The sequence below is a fragment of the Ambystoma mexicanum genome, chromosome 11, assembly GCF_040938575.1.
Source record: "Ambystoma mexicanum isolate Mex_15411 chromosome 11, UKY_AmexF1_1, whole genome shotgun sequence".
Taxonomy (NCBI): domain Eukaryota; kingdom Metazoa; phylum Chordata; class Amphibia; order Caudata; family Ambystomatidae; genus Ambystoma; species Ambystoma mexicanum.
In genome coordinates, this window is record NC_090934.1 from 883,640,480 (window position 1) to 883,666,045 (window position 25,566).

At 46.1% G+C, this 25,566-nt stretch overlaps 1 protein-coding gene across 2 annotated transcripts in view; it reads right to left on the reverse strand.

Annotated features, from left to right (window-relative positions):
- The window catches only part of SYT8 (synaptotagmin 8), a 244,849-nt gene that overhangs the window by 53,150 nt on the left and 166,133 nt on the right, over nt 1-25,566 (reverse strand). For both annotated transcript variants that reach the window (XM_069623950.1, XM_069623949.1), the window contains exons 2-4: nt 10,222-10,382; nt 4,235-4,395; nt 1,797-1,892 (exon numbers count right to left, since the gene is read on the reverse strand). In XM_069623950.1, the coding sequence (XP_069480051.1) occupies nt 1,797-1,892; nt 4,235-4,395; nt 10,222-10,336 (372 nt within the window). In that variant the 5' untranslated portion in view covers nt 10,337-10,382. The remainder of the gene's footprint in view (nt 1-1,796; nt 1,893-4,234; nt 4,396-10,221; nt 10,383-25,566) is intronic.

Sequence of the window (25,566 nt, forward strand, 5' to 3'; positions counted from 1 at the left end):
TCAATGCCAGCAGCAAGAGAACAAGCCATGACTCCACTAGATCCTCCACATCACTCCCATCACACCCAGCACAAAGAGAACAAATGGTGGGCCCTCTGCATCCTTCAGATCACTGCCAGTAGCAAGGGGAACAAGCCATGACTCCACTAGATCCTCCACATCACTCCCATCAGACACAGAAACAAGAGAACAAGTGGTGGGCACTCTGCGTCCTTCAGATCACTGCCTGCAGCAAGAGAACAAGCCATGACTCCACTAGGTCCTCCACAACACTCCCATCACACCCAGAAACAAGAGAACAAGTGGTGGGCCCTCTGCGTCCTTCAGATCACTGCCAGCAGCAAGGGGAACAAGCCATGACTCAAATCTCTCCCATCACACCCAGCAACAAGAGAACAAGTGGTTGGCCCTCTGTGTCCTTCAGATCACTGCCAGCAACAAGAGAACAAGCCATAACTCCACTCGATCCTTCACATCACTCCCATCACACCCAGAAACAAGAGCACAAGCCATGACTCCACTAGGTCCTCCACATCACTTACATCACACCCAGAAACAAGAGAACACGTGGTGGAGCCTCTGCATCCTTCAGATCACTGCCAGGGAGCAAGCCATGACTCCACTAGGTCCTCCACATCACTCCCATCACACCCAGAAACAAGAGAACAAGTGGTGGGCCCTCTGCATCCTTCAGATCAATGCCAGCAGCAAGAGAACATGCCATGACTCCACTAGATCCTCCACATCACTCCCATCACACCCAGAAACAAGAGAACAAGTGGTGGGCCCTCTGCGTCCTTCAGATCACTGCCAGCAGCAAGAGAACTCACCATGACTCAACTTGATCCTTCACATCACTCCCATCACACCCAGAAACAAGAGAACAAGTGGTGGGCCCTGTGCGTCCTTCAGATCAGTGCCAGCAGCAAGAGAACAAGCCATGACTCCACTCGATCTTTCACATCACTCCCATCACACCCAGAAACAAGAGAACAAGTGGTGGGCCCTCTGCGTCCTTCAGATCACTGCCAGCAGCAAGAGAACAAGCCATGACTCCACTAGGTCCTCCACATCACTCCCATCACACCCAGAAACAAGAGAACAAGTGGTGGGCCCTCTGCATCCTTCAGATCACTGCCAGCAGCAAGAGAACAAGCCATGACTCCACTCGATCCTTCACATCACTCCCATCACACCCAGAAACAAGTAGTGGGTCCTCTGCATCCTTTAGATCACTGCCAGCAGCAAGAGAACATGCCATGACTCCACTAGATCCTCCACATCACTCCCATCACACCCACTCCCATCACACCCAGAAACAAGAGAACACGCGATGGGCACTTTGAGCCTTCAGATCACAGCCCATAACAGAAATAAAAGAATAAGAGGATGAGTGAGTGACACACACTGTTGATCCTCCAGATCGCTCCCAGAAGCAAGAGATTAAGCCATGGGCACTCTGGATCTTTCGGGTCACACCCATCACATCCTGAAACCAGATAATGATCTGTGAGCTCTCTGGGCCCATCGCACCCAGAAGCAAGAGAACAAGCTGTGAGAACTCTGGATCCTTCCCATTACACTCAGAAACAAGATAACGAACCATGGACAATCTGCATCCTTAAGATCACTCCCTTAACACCCAGAAACAAGATAATATTATATTAGCACTCTGGATTCTTCAGCTATTGGACTTGATGTCCTGATTTAGCTGCCCAGGAACTATCAGAATCCATCAGAACCATCATAGCATGCCATGGGCACTCCTGAGAAGGATCTCTTCCACATCAACTTACCTCTTCCCTGCGGTAATTGTACTCCAGCGAGTACTGCAGGCGTCCCTTCTGGCTAGCCTGCAGCCTGGCATCCAGATCATCCATTTCCGGCTGCACCTGGGGGGAAAAAGAGCAGGTGTTATGTGGGGCGTGGCTGCCACCACGCGAGACCCATCAGATCAAGCCACCACACAGTGTGTGGGAAAGGACAGGCCTAGCCAGGAGTTTAGAATTGTAATAATGTGGTCCTATTCAGATCAGTAAATATCCAAATGGTTGTCTATTTCCTGTTGTGGTAAGCTCAGAGTGGTCCACCATTCATAAATACAATATTGGTTACTGGGAACCCTAACCCATCTGAGATGTTTGCACACCAATACACATTTTAGAAATACAAAATAAACACTGGCATCTAATTATGACCCGCCAATTTGAAGTACACTGTGGATTATTTAAGTCAAGGAGTGCAAATAAGAGTAGTAGCCCTTTTCAGACCACCCACCATGAGTCAAACCTGGTCATGTTACACGGGGAAGACTGCTGCAGAATATTGTCACCGGCTTCCTCCTTCAAAAGGTGGGTTCTGGTGAAAAGAATGTACCAAAAACTGCTGGAACACCATCAGTGTAGGTTACTGACACCCTAGTAGTACACACTACTGAGATTCTATCACCTTTATTGGTGTCAAAAAGATGTGTAGTGACAAAAACATTCGTGCCAGCTTCCGGTCTTCCCAAGTGGAAGAGCCCTCTGTAAGAGCTGGAGACATCTTTTTGATTACCGATTAGAAGGTGTGTTCGGGAAGGGGAGTTTTTGCTGCAGCCTATTTTGTCGTGGAAGAATTCATTGAGTTTTTTAAGAACCGATTTTTCTGCAAATATATACGGGGGGGGGGGTTTAGGTGATAATTAATGTAGGATGGTTTAGAGGGATTGCAGGGGGTCTCCCCCACATATATTTGCGGCAAAATCTTCCCGTGAAAAAAATAAAATCGATTCATTCTTCTACAATGAAAAAAACTCGACAACAGCACATAGAACCGGTGTATTCACCAGAACCACCAGTGCTCGAAGTGAGCGGGAACGGTCGGGATTTTATTTTTTCTATCAACAGTTCCACTACTTTTTGCAACCATTTTCAACATTCCGGAACTGTTCTTTATGAAGTTAAAGCACGCGTCTCAACCCCCCACCCCCTCAATAGCAGTTACAGTTAAACTGAAATCTGTTTCATCTCAATTGGCTGTGAATCAGCAGGGCTGCAGCCCTTGCAAAATAATGTGTTGCATGTTAACCCCCCTCTTGCCTAACCTGTCCCCCAATGGGGCCACGGTTCCACTACTATTTTTGGTACACTTCTACCACCGAGAATCACTGCCCTTGCTGGGGCCCCAGAACTGCCCGGATGATGGACCGAGAGTCCGAAATGCATTGGCCAAGGGTTCTGCCGCTCAAGCAATGGTTAAGATGACACCAGTAAAGGATGTATACACACATTTCATGAATATGGACTACTCAGAATGAATTGATTGCCTCTTAGCAGTGTATACTAGAAGGGCGTAACCTACACTGGTGTTGGTCAGTTTTTTGTACATAATTTATTCCCGAAAGCGTGCAATTCCGGTTACTTTGGTAGACACCAAATACTTCACAACATATACATTTTTCGGAATCTTGCTAATACTAACTGTGGTGCCCGCTAAATCCTTTTACCTACTCTTGAAAAGAATCTCTTCACAAATCCATGAGGGCACCTTATTCACCAGCATGCTCCCAGTAATAGCCAAAAAAGGCCGGCAGCAGTATATTTAGTAGAACGTGCCGAGATAGTATTAATAGTATTAATAATGTATAATTGGTTTAATAACTGTTTAATACCCAGATGTTGCTAAGCACGACCGGGGGAGCATACAGGTGTTGCTCTGCGTCGTCTTGCTTCCAAGTCGAGCACGTTGCCCCTGAGCTATCCTCCGAGACATCAATGGAATGCTCAAGTCCCATAGGAATAGATCACTATGCACTTCCCATGCTGTTGGAGTACATACATGCATGTGCGCTCAGTCAGCACATGCATGATCATTAGAAACCCTCATAGGCTCTTCAATGGACCTTAATCTGAATTCCTATTTTATATGTAGGGTGTCAAATTGTAAACTTCTACACACTTCTAAAAAAATGTGCTGACCAAAAGTTCTATTTTTTTATTACAAAAAAACGAGGTGGTAAAAAAGCGTGCCCCTTTCAACATTCACCCTGCCTGCTAAGTGCACGTCTTCATAGTGCTTTGTGGTTTTCTGTTTTGATGGGCCTGGGTTATAGCTCAACGTTTTTTGGCCCTATTGCGGGTGGGAGGGCTGCTTACAGGGTGGGCGACACCTGGCAAAAGCGTGTGAGTTCAGAGATATGGAGGTCGCTTTATACATGTCTTTTCAGTGTCGCATGGCGTCCAGAAGAACTCACCAAACCGACAGTGGTGGTTCCATTGAGGTTGCCATAGGTGACCTTGTCTTTGCTCTTCTTCGTCTTCTTCCGGCAGCAGCACTTCACCACAATGCAGATGATGCAGAGCAGGAGGAGGAGGCCCGCGCCAGCGGCTATGGCGATGAGGGCCCATTGTGGCACTGAGAGGAGAGAAGGTCAGGGAGGGACCGGAAGCACCAGAGGAGGCGGGGAAGAGAATGGGGGGCACAGAACGGAAGAGAGAGCGAGGGGTGGACGGCCAATGACACAAAAGGGGGACGAGAAAGCGAACGAGGCGAAACAACGAGAGCGAGGGAGCAAAGGCGAAGGGCAGGAAGGGAGAGCACCACATGTCAAGCAGGAAGGAAAAAAGGAAATGAGTGAGCGAGAAGAGATGGTGCACAATGGGAAGAAGGCAAAGATGTTCCATGAGAGAGTGAAGAAAAGATAGGGGGAGCAACAAAGAGATTAAATAGAGGTACATAAATTGAAAAGTCAACAAAAGAATAGACCACAAAGGGAGGGAGAAAAGGAAACGGGTGGACGGAAAAGGGAAAGGGGGGCAGTGATGGAAAAGAGGGATAAAGGATGAGAGGAAGAGATGGAAAAAGACAAATCAAAAAGAGAAGAGAGATGAGAGTGGAAAGGAGGACACGAATAAAGAGAATCAGATATTGTTTGGAGAAGAAGAAGAGAAGAGAGAGGAGCAAGAAGGATGACGAGAAACAGTGGAACAGAAAGGGGAAAAGGCAAAGAAGAGGCGTGAGAAGGGATGTGGGATAACAAGAAAGGTATCATGAATGGAAAGAGTGTGAGAAAAGGGAAACAAAGAAGAGAAAGGAGCACCAGGTCAAGTATGGAGAGGAAAGAATCAGATAGGTGTACAGAGGAGCAAAGGAAACAGGCAAAAATATGAGAAAAATATAGATGTCAGGGAGTGAAGAAGGAGAGAAAGGGAACAGAGAGGAGAAGGTGGGGTAGGAAAGGAAATTTAATAAGGAGAGTTTTGTGGCATAAGAAGGAGCAACACCAAGATGAGCGGGGAGAAAAAAGGGGAGCGAAATGGGAGAGAGAGAGATTTAGAGACAATTAAAGCAAAGTTATGTTAACATAGATTACAATGGAGGACCCCTTTTCATCAACTCTAACAGATACTCGTGGGCAGACGCACTAGTACCCTGCCACTGATGTCATTATTGTGGGGTGCGTAAACAAACGCTTTATTGACAGAGAATTTTTCGGATCTGGAAGTGTATCGGGTAGTTGTGGCGCTGGCCTGTCTGTGATCGCAGACCCTGCTGCTGGAAATGTCAGTTTAGCATTTGCCAAGAAGGTGGTATCAGAGGTGTAAAGGGGGCTTCCATTGACCATAGGTCAGAACATAGAAGTCCAGGCCCACAGTCTTACAAAATGAATAGCCACATTTTGGAATAACTCTAGTATAACCAATCCCTTCACCCCAAGCACCAGCCCAGCCACAGCAGCCTACCAGGCTCTAGACCCAGGAATTAGCATGTCCCAGCTCTGTAGATTTACTGGTCTCAGCTGTCTTTAACTCCCCTGCCCCGCCTCCCTGGGTCTCACAGTCCCACCTCTGGGCCTAGTGACTGCCTGTATCTTCCAAGTATGTCTTGCCCTTTATTTCAGGCCAAAGCTCCTCTGGATTTCCTGCTTGCTCTGGAGCATGGTTGCTGACTCTCAACCACTGTCTACAATCCACCAGAAGTAAGGACATGTGCAGACTGGAACTCCGCCAGTGCAGGAAGGAAAGAACCAGAAGAAAGGCCTTCTGCGTCTATGCCCCAAGACTCTACTACCTCCTCACTGTCAACATCAGGCTCCCCCCTTCGCTTCTTCAGTTCAGGAAGCAGCTCAAGATCCCCCTCTTCAAGGAATGCTGTCTCCCTAACACCTAGGTCAGCACACCCTTCCCTTCCCACTGTACCAGAGACTGGGTGGCCTAATAGCCACAGTTTCCTCCCCTCATTGTTTCTAGATACCTTGCTGACAAATTGGCTGCTCTTCCTCTCCCTTGTTGTTTGCTCCTCACTCCCTTGTATCTCTGCCTCCCTCACCATGTTCTTCCCCCTATGATTGTAAAGTTCTCTGTTGCTTCCTGAAGCTAGGTCCAGTCTCAAATACCCAAATAATAATGATAATAATAAGAACTGTCCCCCGCTTAACCAATAATAATTTATTCCATATTAAAACCTGACAGTGCCCCAGATACAAATAAAAAAGAATTCCCAGGTGGTGTTATTTTTGTACCACCCTTCCCCTTTTCATCAGCATGCCATTTTCTTTGCTATGACTAGTTAAACAACTCTTAATAAGTGACATGTGCAATCTTTATTTGCTGTCCATCTAGCAGGCTCTCAGTCACACATAGAAAGTAAGACGATGAGCGCCGTAAAATTAAACAGAGAGGTAAGGGTTTGCTTTATTGCAGATATTTTGACTTTCTTTTAAATAGTATTTATAATAAAATTCCAACCCCCTCCCAATTTTGTCTAGAAAGCTGGTTGTAGCCTTGTCGGTGGCTTTGAAGCCCACAAATCATACATCTGCACCAATTCAACCTTTATAAAGTCATGTCTAATGCCCAGAAAATGCCTTTCACATTTGAACACTTGGTTTGAAATATTTGCACTGTTGGTATTGGCACATTGTAGTGTGTCGATCAACAGAGACCGAAGACTTCAGGAGATATGTTCAGTGGAAGGAGCCACCAATGGTACACCATCAAAAGGCACAAACATGGCACCTCTGCCTGCCAGGAAAAAGGCCACAAGGTCTTTCATCACTTAGCTGAACCGCAGACCCACAGCGAGTGTGCTAAAGAACCATGTCATTGAAACGCACCAATGTACAAGCCCCAAGCAAAATAAGATCACCACTGGCCAATGAGGAAAGAGGAAAGAGCAAGTGGCCTGGCTAGAGGCCTATATAAAATACCAGAAACAGAACAAGTGGTGAGGGAGTTGCAGGAGAGTGGAAAGCAGAGAGTGGGAGAGCAGACTTGAAGTGAGAGAAGCACTGGAGGAGAGAGCACCTGGAGGAGCCGGAGCATGCCAAGGGGGAGAAGCAGAAAAGGCATTACTCACTGAGACTGCCAATGGGCCTGAAAGCCTACACAGTGGCCTAGGAAGGGTCAGAAGGTGGCTCTAGGCAAAGATCAAAACTTTGTGGAGTGAATTCATGGTAGGTTTCAGGATTGGGACCCTCTCAATATCCCAAAACTACCGGGCCTACCAGAGCAAAGCGGTTCTAACTCCCGTGTACATACACATTGAAATGGTTTTATCTTCCCGTGGGTGAGAAGAGCACCATGTCACTAATGGCTCAAAGAAAGAGAGAGAGGAAGAGAGTGAGACCGAAAGGAAAGAGAGAGGAGCGAGAAGTCCCTCATATGGAGAGAAGGACACAAAACCCTACCTCTCTGAGAGAATCCACCCCACTAGATCCACCAGACCGACCAGAACTCCATATGAAAACATGCTCACGATCCCCAGAGTCAAAAGCGCTAAAGCAGGTGGGATCAGTTTGCTATACCTAGCAGCGCTGCAATGGAGTGTCCTACCACCACCCCTGAGAGCAGAAGTCTCTCACCTAGCATTCCGCAAGTCGCTGAAAACTATGCTCTTCAACTAAAACTCATCCAAGAAAGAAACTCTACTCATTGTCATGTTTTAGCTAATAGCTCATCTCAATGCATATTTAATCATACATGCCAACCCTCCCGATTTAGGCGGGAGACTCACGATTTTCCAGTTAAAAATAATGCCATTTTTAACTGTCTTCCGCCTAAAAATCATTATAACCCCAATGCAGTCTTATGGGAAAACCGCATTCTCCCGATTTCTGTTGTGAAATGTCCCTCTCCGGGGCTCCACAATGTTGGCATGTCTGTATAATGTAAGGAGAATGGACAGCAAACCCAGAAAGTAACTGTACGCCTGCTATGTTTTTCATCACATGTATGTAACCTTTTGTAACTAAGTCTGCCACAAGTAACAGTGCCGCGATGCCTTTGGGCTGCATGGGCGCTATATAAATGTAAAAATAAATAAATAAATAAATAACATATCCCTTAGAGAGACTTGGGGCGCCATCACCCTTGCTTCAATATGTATCCCCTTAGCAGTTCTCTCCAACACATTTGTTGCCCCAAGAGAATTATTCAAACATGTTTTTGTCAACAATGCGCAGGGGCTTCCATGGACACATGTGTTCGTGTAGCTTTCTATCAATGTAGCACGGGACTTTTGTTCCTTGAATGCTTTTCAAAAGCGTCAGCTTAAGGTCTACACGTGTCCCAGGGGTCATTTGCCATCATGACCCCCCACCCCATCTTCTTCAGGATCTTTCCATTCACTGTCATTCAACAACACGGTGCACGTTCATACAAACAAGCATCTACTGAGGACATAAAGCACCTTTGAACTCCTGTGGACTATGACTGCTGGCCTTTCAATACCAGTCTCATAAATGGGCATACTGCAGCTGTGAGATAATGCTGTACTGCTCCTTAACTTCTTTCCTCTCTCTGATTATTTTCAAGGATTTACAGATTGGTAAATCACTCTCATCTCTGTAAAGAGAAGGTCTCTCAGATTCGACCCTAAAAAGGTAGGGCAGATTATGCGCAAATTAAATGGGTTTTGCATGAAAGTAACCATGCATGTGGTAGCATGCTGCCCTTGAGTGTGACCTAGGAGAGAGCACCCACATTAAAGCTTCTGACCATGTCCTCTTGCTGAAATTGACGCAACATTCACAGCAAATGCACAGGGATGAGAGGAGAAGGGCAGCACCAGGTCTTCAGGCACAGGTGAGCATCCTGCTCCCTATCGCACCCATAAACCCATAGGGGCGACGACATATTCGCTTACAAGACGTATAGGTGATATCTCATTTACTTACAACTCTATAGTGGTGACAGCACACTTACTTACAACCCATAGGAGTGATATTACATTTAGTTACAACCCATAATGGTGACAGCACATTTACGTACAACCGCATGGGGGTGACAGCACATTTACTAACAACCCTTAGGGGTGACAGCACATTTACTTACAACCAGTAGGTGGGATATCACATTTACTTACAACCTAAAGGGCTGACCGCACATTTACTTACAACCCATAGGGGTGCCAGCACATTTACCTGCAACTGATAGAGGTGATGGCACATTTACTTACAACCCACAGGGGTGACAGCACATTTAGTAACAACCCCATTGGGGTGACCGCACATTTACGTACAACCAATAGGGGTGACAGCACATTTAGTTAAAACCCAAAAGGTTGATGGCACATTTACTTGCAACCCCTAGAGGTGATAGCACATTTACTTACAACCCCATAGGGGTGACGTCAAATTTACTTTAAACCCAAAAGGTTGATGAAACATTTACTTAAAACCCATAGGGGTGACAGCAAATTTGTTTAAACCCCAAAAGGGCAACGGCAAGGTGATGGCACATGTACTTACAACCCATAGGGGTGTCAGCACATGTACTTGCACTCATAGAGGTGATGGCACATTTACTTACAACCCATAGGGGTGACAGCACGTTTACTTACAACCACATAGGGGTGACATCACATTTACTTAAAACCCAAAAGGTTGACGGCACATTTACTTAAAACCCATAGGGGTGTCAGCACATTTACTTGCACTCATAGAGGTGATGGCACATTTACTTACAACCCTTAGGGGTGTCAGCACATGTACTTGCACTCATAGAGGTGATGGCACATTTACTTACAACCCTTAGGGGTGTCAGCACATGTACTTGCACTCAGAGAGGTGATGGCACATGTACTTACAACCCTTAGGGGTGTCAGCACATGTACTTGCACTCAGAGAGGTGATGGCACATGTACTTACAACCCATAGGGGTGTCAGCACATGTACTTGCACTCATAGAGGTGATGGCACATTTACTTACAACCCATAGGGGTGACAGCACATTTACTTACACGGTATTTTATTTATGATGCCATTGATGAAGTTCGGGTCCTGGGTGGTGGAAGGTGCTTCTCGGGTCGGCTTTGGCGACGTGCCGTTCCTATCTGCAGCCTTGCCACGAGCCATGACGTGTACGAGCAGTATCAGCACAGCCCCCTTGAGAAAGGACAATCTGAGGAAAGGAAATGCAAGATGTATTCATTGTTTTATAGGTCCCCATGAGCCCCACCCCCAGAATAACAGTGGGGGTTCACTTGAATGCCCTTCACGCAGGCAATGAGGATGCACACGGTATAGCTACTCTTTCACAGCAGCGCTCTCTATACTATGGGCAAAGCCGGGAAGCAGGCCCGTACACCTACGGTATGATAGTAACTGAAACAGGAACCCTTGGTATTCATTGTTGGACATTATTTTTGGCATATACCAAACAACTCAATATTGCTGACTTGCGAGCACTGCCACTCCTTGCAAGTGCAACATGGGCAGTTCAAACTTGTGGGAACAACACAAGTAGCCCATCCTGATGACTCTGGTGTCCATGGAATCTATGATGTCTCTCAGTTTGTTTGTTTGTTTGTTTATTTATTTTAGTATGGCACGCAAAACCCCGAGGTAACAGGGAGCAACAGAGAGCAGGAAGGTAGGATGACATAAAAACTTAGTTGCAGGATAAGGCACACATGAAAGAGAGGCATAGCATTACATTGCGTGGAATGTGCATATATACCTGTAGTTAATAAATTGCTTACATATTTACATATTTAGTGCTGTACATAGAGAGTTTCCCTCAGTGCAGGCCTGTCACGCCTTACCTGTGACAGGCCTGCACTGAGGGAAACTGAGCGACATCAAAGAAAAGGTTTCACTTGAATTATGATGCAAACAAGCCTGTTTCTCTACCAACCCTCACTTGGCAAGTCATTTACACTTTCAGAAGGGTTTGGGGAATTTCAGGTGGTCAGGACTAGAGGAAGGGGGCAATTTCTTTAGAATTGCGTCTATGAAGCTTTCATCCGAAATGTTGTAATTTCACTGGCTAATTATCGTGAAATAGCTAATATTTTACAGGAGAAATGCACATTTTCAGGTTTCGCACACAACTGTCTGTTTTGTCACCGGGAATCCTGTTTTCATTTTTAGAATCGCAGAAAGCAAAATGTATAGCAAAATTCCAATTGCCGTCTCAAGAACACTACCACTAAAACCTGTGTCGCAAAAGGCTGTGCCACGTTGCGTGATGCACAGAACGTCTGGTTTCGGGAACAATGGGCCTCATTACAACCCTGCTGGTATCCTAGCGGTAAACCCCCCTGAATACCAATAAAGGCTTTTAGTATTTCCGGCACTCAGTCCAGCGGCATTGCGGCCAGATTCTGAGTGCCGGAGTGATGGTGTAAATCCCCATTCATGGAATCCAATAGGACTCCATGGGGGGATATGCCATCATTACCGTTCTTGGCAATACCAGTGCCGGTAATTACACTGTTTGCCGGTAGGGCGCCTGCCTTAACTCAAGTGCTCCACCGGCAAACCTGTAGTTGGCCGATCTGGTAAAGTGCTGGTATTGGTGAATACATATAATGAGGTCCAATGTCTAGAGAGAGGATGGAAGAGGCAGCGCAGCTGGCCAAAGTAAGTGTTGCGTGAGTGGGGGGTGTGGCTGTGGGGCAGTGCAGCTGGAGGGGCTTCCCAGGGGGACGCCCCCAAAAATGGACAGATGGGAGGCATACGCCCGACCCTGCAGAGGTCGGCCTTCAAAAGTTGCCTTCCCCAACACTGATACTTTGTTTGAGGTCTTTATACCCTGAACCCAAAATCCATCACTTCCCCTTCATCTTTAGTAATTTTGCCAACTCCTAGTCAGAAGGAGGATTTGGGCCTGTCATTTAGAGCTAATCTCAAAACCCCTTAACCATTAGTGATCGCTGAACAAACCCAGAAATCCAATGGCCAATATCAGCCATGTAACCCTACTGAAATCCTGCAACACAAATATCTTGAATGCAACTAGCTATTAAAAAAACTCTCTAACGGAACAAGTCATACAACAAAGACCTAAGAAGGTTCTGCCACCCTGCGCACCAATTGGAATGCTTATGGTGCCAATCATGTCTTGATGAGGCCAAGCTCAAACTAAAATACTACCCTAGTCGTTAGAAAAATGACAGTATTAGCAGCAGAAAAGTAATGCTATTCAAAGAGCAGCTTTGCAGCTGCAAAAACCTTTCTGGAATGTATGGTTGCCTTTGTTGAAAGCTCTCAACTCTCCATTAGCTCTGCCTGCTAGAACCCCCATCTCAAACTATGACGCAGGAACTGCCGACCAATATCGCCCTTGAAATGGTGTCCCACAATAATATTCTCGACCGCATTACACAGGACCGTCCAGACGCCCTCCCATCATTTTGGAGAAAACTGACAGGATGCACAGCCATTGGAAAACCCTCGAGGTTTGCACAGAAACACAAAACTGTAGATGAGGCTCAGGGTGCCTTGAGGCAGAAATGGGTATTGAACTGGTAGTTGCTCCTTCCTTTGACCAACTCAGAAGTGAATGGAGTTATCACTGTGATATTACTCGATCCACTGGAAAGGTCTGGCCCCATTGACCCCATCGTTTAGCCAAACTCTATAATACAGGGATCAGGGAGTCTGCTTTCAATACATCACATTCTTTTTGTGAAATCAAACCTAGACAATCGCTATGAAATCAAACCTAGACAATCGCTATGCCTGGCCCTCATTTAACTTGAAAGTCAAATTTGGGAGTATTTTGCATTTAACTTGAAAGTCAAACTTGGGTGTATGTTGCATTTAACCTGAAAGTCAAATTTTGTTGTATTTTGCATTTAACTCTGGTCATTGATTGTAACCTGCTAGCCCAGTGACTGTTCTATACTGCTGCACTTGCTTACTCCTCCCTCTGCCTCCTCTCCTCACACTCATGGTGCTTTCTGTTTCTCCCATCTATTCCAACTGCTTCTCTATCAACTATCCTTCCCTTCTCACTAAGTCTGGAAAGAAGAAATTTAAAAAGGATATCTTGGCCTCCAACCCTGGCCTCCCTATCACTGATACCTATACCAGTGCCTCTTCCAGACAGACCCTCACTGACATCCCCTTTGTTGTTCCTTTGCCGGATCTATGGACCCCCCATATGATCTCTGTGCTCTGTTCTGTCTCCTCTCCCATAAATGATGGCACTCACTGGGAAGTCCTCATGGCTTCTTTCGACTCTCCCAAAGTCATCCTTAATGTCTACTTGAAGAGCACGGTCATGGTCCAAGGTCCTCAGGCCAACCTCCTCCTCTTTGATAGGCGGTTCCATCGCCCCATCAACTTCGTTTCATCTCCAGCTGTCCCCTCCTCTCACTCCTTGGCTACCTTGCCCACTCTTCCCTCCTCTACCCCTCTTCAGGCTACCTCCACTACTCCACAGGGTGTACCTCTGATTTGTACTTCTCCCTGGAAAGTCTTTAACGACGGCAACCTTCTTCATCTTGCCACTCTCAACTCTCGCTCTGCTGTCAAACACTCCTCTGACATCTGCCACCTCCTTGAAGAACTGGACCTTGATGCCCTTGGTCTTACGGAAACATGGTTCACGGCCAGCTCTGTCACAAGCTTTGACACTCTCCTCCCTGATGGCTACAAGAGCCTCTACGCACCCAGATCCACTCGGCCTGGAGGGGGTGTAGCGCTGATCTTTCTTGAGTGGATTCCTGCCACGATCATTCCCACTCAGATTCACTCCTCTTTCGAATGCCTTGTCTGCAGGCAGTGGCGTCGCCAGGAATCAAATTTAGGAGGGGCAGAGAGGGGGCTAAAGACAAAAGTAGGGGGGCACAGGCAAAAATATGGGGGGGCGTCTATGAAAGCTAATGTGTGACATCACTAGCACTCCTGCAGTTAGGCTTTTGTGCACACCAACTACCCACACCCCACTGCACTTCCACTCCCATCAGAATGCAGGCACAAAACAATTCAGTGACTAATGCCCCATCATTAGCAGTTTCTGCAGCAGTGGCTACATTCTGATGGGAGGGGCTGCACGCTGCTTGAGCACTACTAGCTTTGAGACAAAAGGAGTATTGCTATGCGATATGCTCACATTTGCCTCAGTTAGTGTCACAAATAACACCACAAACAGAGAACATGGTCACTGCTCGCGCTGGGTAGGGGGGTCGCAAGGGGGTACAGGATTTCAGAGGGGGGGCACTGGCCCCCCAGGTTCCGTCTAGTGACGCCACTGTCTACAGGCTCTCAATCTCTCCTATTCACTCTCTTCCTGTTGCTACTCTCTACTGCCCCCTGGTCAAATCAGCTCTTTTCTCTCTGAGTGGGCTGACCTCTCCTCCTCCCTCCTGGCCTCAACCACTCAACTTCTCCTCCTTGGTGACCTCATCATCCACCTCAATTCTGCCTGTCCCTCATCTCTGCTCTTTCGCGACCTCTGTGATTCCCTTTCTCTCTCTATCCTCCCCTCTGGCCCGACGCACTCTGCAGGACACACACGATGTCCTGATCTCCTCTGGCCTCCCTCTCTCTATCCCTCTGACCACTCCTCTCTCCTGGAGTGACCATTGCCTTCTCTCCTCTCATCTCTCACTCTCTTCCCCCAGCCAAACCCACGCCAACATTGCCACCTACCTTCTCAGACATCCGACCTATGAAACGTGTGTCAGTTGTGGCTTTCGCTGCCACCTTCTCCCCCCATCCTCCTCTGGCTGATGAAACCCAGACAGAGCTCTGTTCCTTCTCTACTCTTCTATTTCTGATACTCTTGTCCCTGTCATGAGGATCCGCTTGAAGTCCAAAGCCAAGTGCAATTCCTGGTATGACTCCGACCTAGCTGCATTTAAACTTAAGTGTAGGGCGACTGAGAGGAAATGCAGCGCTTCCTGCTCATCCTCTGACAAACTGGTGTGTCACCTGCTCCAAAGGCAATACCGACTCTCTGTCCGCACCAAGAAGAGAGTCCACATTCAAACCTGTGTCTCTGAGGTATCTAACAACTCAGCCGAACTCTTTAAAATCTACAAGGATCTTGCCAACCCTGCTGCAGTCTCTACTCCTCCTCTTTCCTCCAAGGCTCTCTGCAATGCTCTTGCCTCTCACTTGATCTAAAGAAATAGGACATGTCCACCCTCTTCTTCCCTCCTATTCCCTCTGAGTCTGTGCTTGCTGACCCCCCATTAAACACCTCCTCACCCTCCTTCTCGTCCTTTCCTCTTTTCTCCCCTGATGAGGTCGCTAGACGAGTCCGATCTATGAAAGCCTTGTGAAAACAGGTTAATTCATGTTCCTCTAAAACCATCAAGATCCACATTGACACCCTCACTCTGGCCCTTGATGATTTTTGCAACCACTCCTTTGCCTCAGGATCCTTCTCCTCCCTTCTGAAGCACTCCCTTGTGCATCCTCTTCTCAAGAAACCCACAGCTAATCCTTCCTGTCCTGCTAACTATCGGCCAATTTCCATTACTCCCTTTCTGGGCAAACTCCTGGAAAAGCTGGCCACCTCTCAGCTTAACCTTCATTTCAATTCTGTTGACTGTCTCCATGACCATCAATCTGGCTTCCGAGCTGCCATAAGCCCGGAAACTGCTCCCCTGAACATCCGTGAAGATCTGCGCTCCAACCTTGACTCAAACATTCCTTCTGTCCTCATCCTACTCGATCTCTCTTCTGCCTTCAACACAGTCAACCATACCATCCTGCTCAACGGTCTTCGTGATAACCTGGGAATCACTGATCAGGCTCTGGCCTGGCTGACCTCTTTCCTCTATGATCAACCCTCCCAGGACCAACTTGGGTCCTTCCTATCTATCTTCCTTTCTACCTGTGGTCTCCAGGGGTCTAACCTCTCGCCCTGGATTTTCAACCAACACCTGGCTACTCTCACCCACTGCCATTTTCTGCTCAAATCTCCAGTGCTACGCTAATGACACTCAACTCATTTTCGGGCTGGCCTCGGCCACCTCCTCTCACTCTCTCATCTCTGATTGCCTAACTGCCATTCAAGATTGGTGTGCTGCCAATGATCTTTGTCTGAATGCCAGCAAGACGGAGATCTTCCTCATCGGCAGACCTTCACTATCCTTTCCCCTCACTCTCTGGCTGGCCTCACTTGGCCCTCCTCCTACCCCCACCTGCGAGGCTAAGAACCTCGGGGCATCTTTGACTCCACACTTTCCTTCTCTGCCCACATCTCTGAGGTCTCTAAAAAGTCAAACTTCCTACTGCACCTCCTCAGAGGTACTCTGCCTTCCCTCTCCTTCCCCCAGAAGCTCACCGTCTCCCAAGCTCTGGTTCTCTCTAGGTTGGACTTTTGTAACAGCCTCTTTCTAAATCTACCTGCCTCTACTCTCTGCCCTGTGCAACTAATCCAGAACAGGACTGTGATACTTGTTCTTGCCCTCAAGCCCTGGGATCGTATCTCTCCAGTTCTGAAATCTCTCCATTGGCTCCCAGTGGATGCAAGGATTACATTCAAAACCCTCTGCATTGTCCACAAGTCTTACTGGGGCCTGGGTCCAAAATACCTTCAGCTATTCCTCCGCAAATACCTCCTCTCTCTCGAGCTCTTTGCTCCTCTACCTTTAGCTCCCTCAGGGTCAGTCGTTTTTCAAAGAAACGAGCTGGGGGTAGATTTGTCTTCGGCTGGGGCTTCCCTCTGGAACAGCCTCCCTTCCACTCTAAAACGTGAGGAGAGCCATCTCCTGTTCCAGAAGCACCTCAAGACTTTCCTCTTTGCTTCTGCCTTCACTCTCTCTCTTCCCTGCTGATCTGTTCTCTCTTGGCACTGTGCACCTGGCCACCCTCTGTCCTCTGGGCCAGGTACCTGCTCACCCTGCCACCCTCCTGCACTGCCTCCTGGCCTCCCCTTGCACTAGGGATTGTATCTGTACCCATACAGTCCCTCACACCCCATTTCCTTTTTTTTCTGCACTTATCAGACTTACCCAGTCTGCTGCCGTAAACACAGCACTTGCCACTTGCTGGCTGCACTACCACCGTTTATTGCCTCCATTATCTATTTATTAGTATTTATTATCATTTATCTGTTTCTCCTCTGCCCCACACTCTCCACTTTCCCCCTTCCATGCACTTTTCCCCTTTCTCTTACCATGCACTTGCGCGTTCTCAATGTCACTGGGCCTAGTAAGATCGTTGTTGTGTTCTCCCCTGTTCCCCCCTTGCCTTGTCGTGCTCTGAACACTTGTGTATGAGCGCGATACAAATAAAATATCATATCATATGCCACACTTTGTCTCCAATCCTAATAAAATATGATGTGGAGTGCCTCTTGACTCAGCTCTGTCCCCATTTCCTTTACAACCATTGGCAGCACTGATATGATATGATATGGCATTTATAACGCGGCTATACACAATGTGTTTCAAGGCGCGACAAGGCAAGGGAGGGGGACAGAGGGAAGACAAAGACAACGATCTTACTAGGCCTCATGACATTGAGATTGCGCAAGTGCACGGGAAAAGTGCTCAAGTGACCTTTGCTATGCTATCAAGCTTTTACACAGCACCCAATCAACACAGTAGTCGTTTCAGAGTCCCCATGTCTATCCATGGCATTCTGTGCATTTGCGAAGGCAGCATGACTGCAGTCTTCAACGATTTATGAAATAAAGAACAGATAGAAACAAAACGAAGAGAATAAGGGGACGTGAAGATGGTGGGGAAGTTGGAAATAGTTGATGGCATGGGTGCATGTGATTCCGGATAGGTCGACTATGATTCTTGAAAAGGAAGGGGGTGGATACTTTTTAAAGTGTTGCGATTCCATGGTAGATTTGGAGAATTTTAAATTAGTATGGAATTTATTGTTACATACATGAGGGGCTTCAGAGTATGCAAGGGCAATCTTGGAAGCTTGGTGACTTATTTGCCCTTCCATCTCTATGTTGTACCCCAGGTGAAACTTTAGAATGTACATTTTTTAACTGTCAAGCCTGAGCCAAAAGTGGTGTAGTCAGGAATTAAGCAATATTACCTGAACAGGGGGGATCTTACCGAGCCAGGTAATGTCCCTGCAAGGGTAATATTGCTGTTAGTATCCTGGCATCTTCTAATGGGATATTAACAGTGTTTTTTTGTTGTTTAAGTTGAGTAAAGACAAATATGCCATTTCTCAAATAAAAAAAATATATAAAAAAAGATGGGCGCCATGGATCGGGGAGACGGGACTACACATAGTCCCTTCCCCCTTCACATGCCAGCAAGTCACGTGTCAGGATGCGCCTGGAACACTACTGTTCGCAGCGTGGGCGAGGGACGTCAAAGCGGACGGTAAGTGGGGTGGGGATGGGAGGGGCCAAAATGTGTCAAAAAGGGTGAGGGGGATGGGGAGCACTTACATCATTATCCGGAGGGGAAGATGACGACCTCCAGCTGTAAGGAGGCTCGGAGCTGGGGCTTTACCCGTTCCGAGCCTCGTCATTGGCTGTGAGGCCAAGACCATGCCCCCGCCGGGTACGAATAAACAATGTAGGTGAATGCTGTTGGTAACAGAAGGAAAGGGAATAGAATGTTCAAACTAGTACGGTACAAATGAAAAAGTGTGTCCCCTTGATGTTAAAAAGGCTATTATTTAGAGTTTGTTCTGTGTCATGTCATGCTAGTCTTTATTTTAATATGCACGGAGACAGGGCGGTGCCTTTTTTGGGAGTAGGCTATCAACGTATAGTTATGCATAGCCATCCATAGTGAGAACATATAGCCTGTGCTCCCTATGGAACTGTGTTCATTAGGCTGTATGAAAGGCAGAGGTAGATGTTCAACTGAACAGGGTATGCAGGGAAAGAAGGGCCAGATATCGTTGCTCTGTTTGCAGTGACAGTATCAGACCCTTCTGCTAAGTCATGTTAGATTATCTCATTTTGTAATTGTTACCATACGGCTGTGACACGCTTTGTTACTTTTACAGTGCTTTATACCACAGTAAGGCCACCTGAGAGGATTTAGGAGCAGAGAGGGGCTTCTCCTCAGGCTGGAAGCCAAGAACGTGAACACCAGTACACCCAACGATCAGCACTGACGACCGTCAGCCAGCAAGCCAGGCAGCCATCTGAAGTGTATGGAATGGGTGTAAAACAGAAGAGAATATGCTCCAAAACAGACTAACAGGCAAGATAAAATGGGAATCTAGGCAGCTTGTACAGCTGGACGCCCTTTAGAAAACATTCAGGGGGCTGTATGTCAGAAAACTGCCATGTTTGCAATTCCCTGAAATATTAGCAAAATATTCAATTTTGTTCTCGATTATTTTATGATGTTAAGTTTTTATAGTGCCTACGTCACCAATGCAGTAGTCTCAGAGCACATAGGATTGCCCTTTTGTGCAAAATGTTAAAAGATATGAGCATTTTCTTTGGCTCAGCAGCGGTCAGGTTTTGAAAACTTCCACAGTGCCAAGGTGGCATTGTGAGCCTGAGCCTGGTGAAATTATGCCCAGGAACCCGTTTAACTTACTTCCCTACGGCAAGATGGGCCATGAATAGCCACGGTCTCTAGGCAGGTAATCTGGAAGGCAATATGACCACTTTTACATGTGAGTGGGTTGTGAACCGCGGCTCCTCTAAGAGCAAAGTCCTAGCCATGCTTCCCAGAAGTTCTTCAGGCCTACTAGGAACTCTATGGGGCTGGTTATAGTGGTGTGTGAGACAGGACTCCTTTTAGGCTGAGACTGGGCTCGTCTGTGAGATGATTTGCATAATTCAGCCTGGGATATCCTTCTCGACCAGGGTCGCAATTACCACACTCTTTTAATAGAGGGCAGCATGCACATCTTAGGTCAAAACAGGGGTGTAGATTCTGATACCAGATTACATTTGTAGTTCCACTTTAGCTGTTATGGTCGTTTTCATAAAATGAGTGCAGCTCATATGCTTTATTTGCTTCTTGGGTGTTTTGGAGAGTGCTAATAACCACATTATAGCTGCTTCAAAGCCCTCATACATTAGACATGAATGCAAAATAACAAAATATCACATACCATATAACTTGACATAGCATGCCTTAACCAGCTAGTATTACAGAAACTAGCATCATGTTCCAAAACAAAATAAAAAAGAAGGGGTGAATGAATATATAACAAATCAAAATGAAAAACAAGCAAAACTCCCTTAAAAATACAAGAAAATGAAATTCTGTTACAGCGGAGCAGGGTTAGGTTTAAATGCAGTAAGGCAGGAAGTGGTGTGTGTTTGTGTGGAAGGGGGGATGGGACACACCCTAGAATCAGAAGGAAGGTATAAATAAAAAGCATGGACTCAAGTTAAAACGCATGTAGATGTGATACCAAAACACATAGGGCCTCATTCCAAGTTTGCTGGTACAGTAACAACGGTACCGGTAAGCTTGCCGGTAATGTTGTTACACCACCAGAAACTATGAGTTCTGCTCACGGGTGCCTTTTCGCCATCCGGCCTCTCCATTCCCATTGAACCCTATGGGGCTCGAATGGGAATGGGGAGCATTTTTTTCCAGCGCCCAGGAATGGGCAATTAACAGGGCCAGCGGGGACGTAATGACCCGGTAATTGCCCATTCCTGGGCGCCAGAAAAAAATGATAGCGGCGGCAGCTGTGCCCGTTTCACCGGCACAGCTACCGCCGGTATAGTAATGAGGCCCATAGATCCTAACATTCAAACATTGCACAAACTGTCCCTGCAGCTTAAACACGGTGTAGCATTCCAAAACTAAGAGAGCACGGCATTTCAAAGCAGGGCAGAGCATAGTGAAGCTAGCATAGACCAGCCACAAAGAAAAACATGCCCTGCTTAGCATGACAAACAAATGAAAATGTAACACAGCCAAACAGCACTGCTTGTGTACCCCTCCTCTGTCCCCCTCTGTATCCTACCCCCGCTGTATATTTGTTCTGTTGTTACCACTGTAAAGCGCTCCACTACGTATATATATTGGTCTATACCACTGTAAAGCGCTCCACTATGTATCTATATTGGTATGTCGCTGTAAAGCGCTCCACTACTTATCTATATTGGTCTATACCACTGTAAAGCACTCCACTACGTATCTATATTGGTATACCACTGTAAAGCGCTCCACTACGTATCTATATTGGTCTATACCACTGTAAAGCGCTCCACTACGCTATATTGGTATACCACTGTAAAGCGCTCCACTACGTATCTATATTGGTCTATACCACTGTAAAGCGCTCCACTACGTATCTATATTGGTCTATACCACTGTAAAGCGCTCCACTACGTATCTATATTGGTATACCACTGTAAAGCGCTCCACTACGTATCTATATTGGTCTATACCACTGTAAAGCACTCCACTACATATCTATATTGGTATACCACTGTAAAGCGCTCCACAACGTATCTATATTGGTCTATACCACTGTAAAGCGCTCTGTTTCTTCTCGAAGCTAGGTCCACGCTCAATAAATACCATGATAATAAAAGATGGAATGCCCCTAATACGATATATGAGTAAAGGAAGACAAGAGAGAGAGAGTCCACAGCCTCTAGGACACAGGCTCCTTAGCAGTGATCAGACACTAGATGACTGACCATGACCTAAAGCTTAATCCTGGGAAGATAGAAAACACTCTCCACGTGATATTTGGAATCATGAACCTTTCTGAAATGTTTCTCCCTGGCAGGAATGCACTGGCCCCTGTCTCCAGCCTGGGGCAGCAGTATGAAGTCCTGGGGTCCTAATGTACTCCGATCTCACACAGACAGCCGAGGTGGCACTCAAAATACATTTGGGAAAGCAAAGAACTCCACCACCAGACATCTTACACTTACCCTTAAATATCATTCTATTTTCGCATCCCTTTACTGGCTACCAGTAAAGGGTTGATGGTTTAAATCAATGATTGGTGCCAGAACTGCTTTAGAAATCATCTGGAAGTCATTGCAATTGGCCATCTGCCTCGTAGAGCCATTCAGTCAGAGAAAAATATTGCTGTCCTTCACGAAGGCTAGAATGAGCATAGCCCACACAAGCGATCCCATCTCGAACAGACTCCAGAGCAGATCCATCCAGAAAGAGAACGTTTGAGGTATAGAAAAAGACTGAAAATGAAATGGGGGAAAAGGAGTTGAAATCCTTCAGTTGTTGGAGGGGGGGAGCAGCAGAAAACACATTGGGGCCAGGGTCGGACTGGGCCATAAAATGGTCTCGTGCACCAATGAAAAAGTGGGCCATCGTTGCAAATGGGGGATCTTTTAAATAAAATGTCATGCAAATTGTGCATTTTAAAGAATATGTATTCAGCAGCACAGGTCAAAACGACTAACCACATAGTGAAGTAGCTCATCAAACTGGCCCACATTGGCCAAAAAGTGGGCCACTCTGACCCATAAAACTGGCCCACACCAGCATTTTGCGGTTTTGGTTCGTCCCTGGGCCTATTGCCCTATAGGCCAGTCCGAGCCTGATTGGGGCATAGGATGTGATCCCGCACCAAACTATACGGATATTGGAACAAGGTCAAAGGTAGACTGGAATCAGTTGACAAGGTGCTGCTCCCAGCATCCCTGAAAGTTTGGGTGCTTGCAAAAGATATCACACTGTGGAACATGCAGGCAGAAAGGTGGCATATTCAGGGCACTTGGCAGCAAAGAAAATAATTTGTATGGTCAGTGTTTCTCTTTGTGTGTTTTCCCCTTTAAGTAGTTGTATCTAAGAGGCCTGGGCTTGCCAAGAGACTATAACCCCAAGTGTCAGAGGAATGGTGGGCTTTGTACGATTGTCTTACACAAGGTCTACCTATGGTACTGGGTAGCCGGGCTATTGGAACTTCCTGAAAGTACTGGGGTAAGGATTGGGGTCAGAAGCCAGCAGCCACCAATTCCAGTTAACAGTTCCACAAAGTCTTTCTTTGTTTTTGTTGTGTTTTTCTTTTGGCTGAAAGAGAAAGTGATTGGGCTAGCGTAGGATTCCAGACAGAGGACGTTTTTACTTTCAGACATCCAGACGAGCACCATTTTAACTTTTTGTTATAGAATAGGGCTTGCGCTTGTAGATTTCAGAAAGGTTTGTTCGGATTTGGCAAAATAAGGGAAAATGCCTAGTTGCTGAGTCCGAATTCTTACCTTCCACAAAACTTAAAACAGAGACATGGGAGGAAATAAGTGGAACTTGCCATGAGCCCCCAACCTGGGAGAGGACCTAACCTGCATTCCTGATATAAAGATGTCAGTGCACAATTTGTTCATAAAACATATATAACACATCATGATATTGTATAGCGTGCTGCTGAGATGCTGAGCGTGCTGTCTGGCTGTTGTTAATAACAAAAGGTATGAATTTGATCAATTAATCCTGTTATGCCTTCTGTTTTCACTGTTGAATATACAGTTTGTGCGTTCATCTAGCAACACATATGTTGTGTTTTCACTTTTGTTTGGAGTATAAATTGCTTGCATGGAATAACTACATTTGAAATGCATACTGATATACGAGTGCCACAATGGTCCAAAAGATAGCTCAGAGTGTTAAGCACGTGTTGCAGAGCTCTGTGTTTGTATGTTAGATCACAGTTCTAAATACTGGCAAGGGAGACTTAGCCGTTCCTCTCTGAAGGGTTGAACATTGGTAATAGTAACTCCCACTGTGCTACAAAACAGTGTACCTGCACCAGATAACAGTAAAAAAAAGTAAAAATAAAAGCTTCCATACCATAAGTATGGTGGGGGACAAAAGCTTAGCCCCTCCAATTGAGGTTTGTAAAAACTGTGTAGCCACCCCTATGAAGAGCATAATGCATTAGTTGTTGTTGTACATTGCCTTATTTGACATTTTTGCCTTTAGCACACACAATTCAGACACATCATTATTCAATACAAATATAACTGGGATATCTAAATCAAGAATAACACAAAAAAAAAAAGAGTAAAGCAGTTGAGTAAATAAAAAAAAATCCATGGACGGTAATTCAGTTAAAAGCCAGGGATTTCCTGCAAAGCAGGCACGATAAATAAACTTTGCTACAAAATAGGTGTCATTAACAAATTCAGTAGACCTACATAATGTTCAAGCATTTGCTACATTGCCAACTCAAGCTTTCTTAAATAATGGAAGCTAGTACAAACTTCTCAGATCATTATAACTCACACAAAACAGGAAGTGGGTAACTGACTCTGGAACTAAACCAGGCACAGGACACAATTCAGAGTTATTGGGTTTCCAGCTGCGGGTAAAGGTCGCAACCTTAAGCCCAAAAAACCTAAATTCAAGAAATAGAGTGCATTCATAGGCCGGAATAATTAGATCCAGATATCTCACAAAAACCTGGTCAATTTTCAAGGATAAATTATCCAACCCTGTTTTCAAATGAAGGCACAAACCTATAAGATATTGCTGGGTGTCAGGTTTGGCAATGAGTTTAACCTTTTTATAACAGCTATTCAAGTTTGGCTGGTTTAGCCACATATCACCTAAACCCACAGTGTTTATCTGCTGCCTTATGTGGATCACCCAGTGGAGCGAACATCCTCCAGGGTGGTAGAGTAAATTAATATAGGCTTGGCGAAACTTCCAGAGCTCTGGGGTCACCCAGATTCTGATCCAGTAGAGTGCAGGTATCCAAGCTAGCAAGGAGGCAATAGGTTCTAGGCAACACTCCATCAGTAAAATGGCACTTTGGAAACGTCTTGGTAGTCGGAGGAGCATTTTTAAGAATGTGTTCTCCGCTACCTCCCGTTTAGAACAGTAGATATGACAATTCTTCTATGTAAAGTATGTCAGATGTGGTGTGGATTGTATAAACATTAGTAGTGGGGGATACAGGTCTCTCTCCAAGGGCTACAAAGAATTTTCTTAAACCGGCACTGTTTCTGTCGAGGATTGTCTGTGATTTTCTGGACTCGGCCACCCATGCCCCAGTATCGAAAAACCTTACTTGAAAGTAATCCTAATAATTAACTTGTTCCAGATTAATCCCATCAACCCTCATAGGAGATACACCAGGCTTCAGTCTCCTTGGTCTAAAAGCCATAGTTTTGCTCGTGCTCTTGTTAAGGGTTAGACCTCATTCGGAACATTTGGAAACAAAACAGTCCAGGCAGTTCCTGATCCCCGTTGGTGACGTGGCCAACAATACTGCGTCAACGGCAAAAATGAATGCAGGTTAGAGGTCAGCACCAAGCTTCTGGGGAACAAACCTGCCCTCTCTTTGCCACCAAATCCAAAATACCTTCATTTATATACAAGCAAAACAGGAGTGAGGCAATGACACAGCCTTGAAGCATGCCCCAGTCAACCCCAAACTGTTCAGTGGTTTTTCCTGCCAGACCCCACCTCACCACCACTCTATTATTAAAATAAAGTTGGGAGATCACTGACACC